General features: G+C 63.7%; 1 protein-coding gene across 1 annotated transcript in view; it reads right to left on the minus strand.

The window, feature by feature from the left end:
• Positions 1-370: 370 nt before the first annotated feature.
• G6PD (glucose-6-phosphate dehydrogenase) overlaps positions 371-5,267 on the minus strand; it is a gene marked incomplete at its 5' end in the record, with an annotated part of 16,228 nt that continues 11,331 nt past the window's right edge. Inside the window, 5 exon segments of the mRNA XM_051776486.1 lie at positions 371-553; positions 710-830; positions 1,912-1,934; positions 1,936-2,005; positions 3,728-3,804. Of these exon segments, the coding sequence (XP_051632446.1) occupies positions 386-553; positions 710-830; positions 1,912-1,934; positions 1,936-2,005; positions 3,728-3,804 (459 nt within the window).

Raw genomic sequence — 5,267 nt, forward strand, 5'->3', positions numbered from 1 at the left:
GGGGGGTCCCAGAGGGCCCCACCCCTCCCCCCCCAGCTCAGAGCCCAGGAATGTTTTCTGGGGGGAGGGGCAGAGCTGGGGGGGAGGGGCTGGGGGGAGGGGGTTTTGGGGGAGGGGCAGAACTCGGGTTCCCCCTCCCCCCCCCCCCCCCCCAATTGGGGGTCCCTCCATGGGTCGGGGGGTCCCTCTGGGGGGTCCTGGGAGGGGTCAGGGCCGGGGGGAGGGGCGGGGGGAGGGGCAGAGCTGGGGGGGAGGGGTTGGGGGAGGGGCAGAGCTCGGGGGTCCCCCCCCCCCAATTGGGGGTCTCTCCGGGGGTCCCGTCGGGGGGTTGGGGGTCCCGGGGGGTCGATCAAAGCCGGGGTCCATCAGGGGGGTCCCGGGGGGGTCAGAGCCGGGGGTCGGTCCGGGAGGGTCCCGGGGGTCCATCGGGGGGGTTGATCAGATCCGGGGGGTCCCTCGGGGGTCCCGGGGGGGGGTCAGAGCCGGGGGTCGGTCCCAGGGGGGGTCGATCAGAGCCGGGGGGTCCCTCGGGGGGTCCATCAGGGGGTCCCGGGGGGGTCAAAGCCCGGGGTCCATCGGGGTGTCCCAGGGGGTCCATCGGGGGGGGTCGATCAAAGCTGGGGTCCCAGGGGGGGTCCCGGGGGGGTCCCGGGGGGGGGGTCAGAGGCGGGGGTCGGTCCGGGGGGGGTCGATCAGAGCCGGGGGTCCCGGGGGTCCCGGGGGGGGTCAGAGGGCGGGGGTCGGGCCCGTGGGGGGGCACCCACCGATAGGTGCCCTCGTACAAAAAGCCCACCCGGCGCAGCAGCTCGTCCGCCTCGGGGGGGCCGCGGCTGGGGGGGGACACGGGGGGGTCAGGGGGGGTCAGAGAGACCCCCAGAGAGACCCCCCAGACCCCAGAGAGACCCCCAAACCAAACAGACCCCCAGAGGGACCCCCAAGAACCCCAGACCCACAAAGGGACCCCCAAACCCAGAGAGGGACCCCCAAACCCCCCAGACCCATAGAGAGACCCCCAGACCCACAGAGGATCCCCCAGACCCACAGAGGGACCCCAAGAACCCCCAGACCCACAAAGGGACCCCAGACCCACAGAGAGACCCCCAAACCCACAGAGGGATCCTCAACCCCCCCCAGACCCACAGAGGGACTCCCCCCAGACCCCAAACCCCCCCAGGTCCCCCCAGCCCCCCCCAGGTGCCCCCCAGGTGTGTCCAGGTGCCCCCAGACCCCCCCCAGGTGCCCCCCCAGGTGCCCCCCAGATACCCCAGACCCCCCAGACCCCCCCAGACCCCCCCAGACCTCCCCCCAGACCCCCCAGACCCCCCCAGGTGCCCCCCAGACCCCCCCCAGACGCCCCCCAGGTGCCCCCAGACCCCCCCAGGTGCCCCCCGTGCTCCCCCAGACCCCCCCAGGTCCCCCCAGGTCCCCCCCAGACCCCCCCCAGGTGCCCCCCGTGCTCCCAGACCTCCCCCAGGTGCCCCCCAGGTGCCCCCTGTGCCCCCAGGTACCCAGACCCCCCCAGGTGCCCCCCAGGTGCCCCCCAGGTACCCGAGACCCCCCCAGGTGCCCCCCCAAACCCCCCCAGACCCCCCCAGGTGCCCCCCAGGTGTGTTCTGGTGCCCCCCAGGTACCCCCAGGTACCCCCCAGACCCCCCCAGCCCCCCCCAGGTACCCCCCAGGTCCCCCCCAGGTGCCCCCCAAACCCCCCAGACCCCCCCAGACCCCCCCAGGTGCCCCCAGGTGTGTCCAGGTGCCCACCAGGTACCCCAGACCACCCCAGGTCCCCCCCAGACCCCCCCAGACCCCCCCAGGTGCCCCCCAGGTACCCCCCAGACCCCCCCAGACCCCCCCCGACCCCCCCAGGTGCCCCCCAGGTGCCCCAAACCCCCCCCAGGTGCCCCCCAGTCCCACCTGCCGTATTTGTAGGGGAGGGGTCTGTGCCCCCCCCCCCTCGATCTGGTGCAGGAGGGGGGTGAAAATCCTCCAGGCCTCGCGCAGCTCGTCACTGGGGGGGGGGGACACACCCCAAAATCAGGGGGGACACCCCAAAATTAAGGGGGGGACACCCCAAAATTAACGGGGGGGGCTCGGGGAGACCCCCAAAACCACCCCCAGAGTCACCTGGGACCCCAAAACCACCCCCACAGTCACTGGGGGGGGGGGGGAACACCCCAAAATCAGGGGGGACACCCCAAAATTAAGGGGGGGGCTCGGGGAGACCCCCAAAACCACCCCCAGAGTCACCTGGGACCCCCCAAAACACCCCCACAGTCACTGGGGGGGGGATACCCCAAAATCAAGGGGGGACACCCCAAAATCACCCCTAGAATCACCTGGGACCCCCCAAAATCACCCCCAAACCTCACCTGGGACCCCCAAACTCACCTGGGACCCCCCCAAACCACCCCCAGAGTCACTTGGAAACCCCAAACTCACCTGGGATCCCCCAAACCACCCCCAGACCTCACCTGGGACCCCAAAACTACCCTGAGAGTCACCTGGGACCCCCAAACCACCCCCAAATCCCCCCCAGATCCTCACCTGGCACTCCCAAATCCCCCCCAAAATCACCCCCAGGGTCACCTGGGACCCCAAAACCCCCCCAAACCTCACCTGGGACCCCCAAACTCACCTGGGACCCCCCAAAGCCCACCCAAACCTCACCTGGGACCCCCCAAACCACCCTGAGAGTCACCTGGGACCCCCAAACCACCCCCAAATCCCCCCCCAAACCTCACCTGGGACCCCCCAAACTCACCAGAGACCCCCCCAAACCACTCCTAGAATCACCTGGGACCCCCCAAATCATCCCCAGACCTCACCTGGAAACCCAAATTCACCTGAGACCCCCCCAACCTCACCTGGGACCCCCAAATGACCCCCAAACCTCACCTGGGACCCCCAAACCACCCCCAAATCCCCCCCCCAAGCCCCCCAAACCTCACCTGGGACCCTCAAACCACTCCCAAAGCCCCCCAATTCCCCCCCAAACCTCACCTGGCACCCCCAAACCACTCCTAGAATCACCTGAGACCCCCCCAAAACCCCCCCAAGCCCCCCCAAATCCCCCCCTCCTGACCAAGTGCATCTGGTTCCCGCAGATCCCGTCCAGCAGCCCCATCAACCACCCCCAAAACCCCCCTCAAACCTCCCCAAATCCCACCCCAACTTCACCTGGGACCCCCAAACTCACCAGAGACCCCCCCAAAACCACTCCTAGAATCACCTGGGACCCCCCCAAATCACCCCCAGAATCACCTGGGACCCCAAAACTACCCTGAGAGTCACCTGGGACCCCCAAACCACCCCCAAAGCCCCCCCCAAACCTCACCTGGGACCCCCCAAACCACCCCCAAACCACTCCCAAAGCCCCCCCCAAACCTCACCTGGGACCCCCAAACGACCCCCAAATCCCCCCAAATCCCCCCCAAATCCCCCCAAACCTCACCTGGGACCCCCAAACGACCCCCAAAGCCCCCCCAAAGCCACCCCAAACCCCCCCAAAGCCCCCCCAAGCCCCCCCAGACCCCACCTCCTGACGAAGTGCATCTGGTTCCCGCAGATCCCGTCCAGCAGCCCCACCAACCACCCCCAAAACCCCCCTCAAACCCCCCCAAATCCCCCCAAACGTCACCTGGGACCCTCAAACTCATCTGGGACCCCCCCAAATCCCCCCCAAAGCCCCCCAAAGCCCCCCCAAATCCCCCCCAGGCCCCCCAGACCCCACCTCCTGACGAAGTGCATCTGGTTCCCGCAGATCACGTCCAGCAGCAGCCGCTCGTAGGCGTCCGGCAGCTTCACGTCCTGGGGGGCACCGGGACGGGGTTGGGGGGTCTGGGGGGGTCTGGGGGGACACCCCTGGGTGTGGGGGGGACACGGGGGGTAGGGGGGACACCCCCGGGGGTGGGGGGGAGCCCTGGCTCTGAGGGAACCCGGGTTTGGGGTCTCAATGTCCTGTTTTGGGGTCTCAATATTCCATTTTTGGGGTCTCAATGAGCCATTTTGGGTCTCCAAGAGCCATTTTGGGGTCTCAATGTCCTGTTTTGGGGTCTCAATATTCCATTTTTGGGGTCTCAATGTCCAGTTTTTGGGGTCTCAATTTCCCAGTTTTGGGGTCTCAGTGTCCCATTTTTTGGGGTCTCAATGTCCGAGTTTTGGGGTCTCCAGGAGCCATTTTGGGGTCTCAATATTCCATTTTTGGGGTCTCAATGAGCCATTTTGGGTCTCCAAGAGCCATTTTGGGGTCTCAATGTCCTGTTTTGGGGTCTCAATATTCCATTTTTGGGGTCTCAATGTCCAGTTTTTGGGGTCTCAATTTCCCAGTTTTGGGGTCTCAGTGTCCCATTTTTTGGGGTCTCAATGTCCCAGTTTTGGGGTCTCCAGGAGCCATTTTGGGGTCTCAATATTCCATTTTTGGGGTCTCACGTCCAATTTCTGGGGTCTCAATGTCCCATTTTTGGGGTCTCAATATTCCATTTTTGGGGTCTCAATGTCCCAGTTTTGGGTCTCAATGTCCCATTTTTGGGGTCACAATTTTCAATTTTTGGGGTCTCAATGTCCCAGTTTTGGGGTCTCAATGAGCCATTTTGGGGTCTCAGGGCTGCATTTTTGGGGTCTCCAGGAGCCATTTTGGGTCTCCAAAGAGCAGTTTGGGGTCTCAGTGTCCCATTTTTGGGGTCTCAATGAGCCATTTTGGGTCTCCAAGGGTCATTTTGGGGTCTCAATGTCCTGTTTTTGGGGTCTCAATGTCCAGTTTTTAGGTCTCAATGTCCAATTTTTGGGGTCTCAGTGTCCCATTTTTGGGGTCTCAGTGTCCCATTTTTTGGGGTCTCAATGTCCCAGTTTTGGGGTCTCCAGGAGCCATTTTGGGATCTCAATTTCCCAGTTTTGGGGGTTCAGTGTCCCATTTTTGGGGTCTCAGTGTCCCATTTTTGGGGTCTCAATGTCTCATTTTGGGATCTCAATGTCCCAATTTTTGAGGTCTCAATGTCCAATTTTTTGGGGTCTCAATGTTCCATTTTTTGGGGTCTCAATGTCCCAATTTTTGGGGTCTCAATGTCCCATTTTTTGGGGTCTCAATGTTCCATTTTTTGGGTCTTGGTATCCCAGTTTTGGGGTCTCAATGTCCCATATTTTGAGGTCTCAATGTCCCATTTTTGGGGTCTCAGTGTCCCATTTTTGAGGTCTCAATGTCCCATTTTTGGGTCTCAATGTTCCATTTTTTGGGTCTTGGTATCCCAGTTTTGGGGTCTCAATGTTCCATTTTT

The sequence above is a fragment of the Manacus candei genome, unplaced genomic scaffold, assembly GCF_025592945.1.
Source record: "Manacus candei isolate 608988 ecotype Guabito, Panama unplaced genomic scaffold, ASM2559294v1 h1tg000545l, whole genome shotgun sequence".
Classification (NCBI taxonomy): Eukaryota; Metazoa; Chordata; class Aves; order Passeriformes; family Pipridae; genus Manacus; species Manacus candei.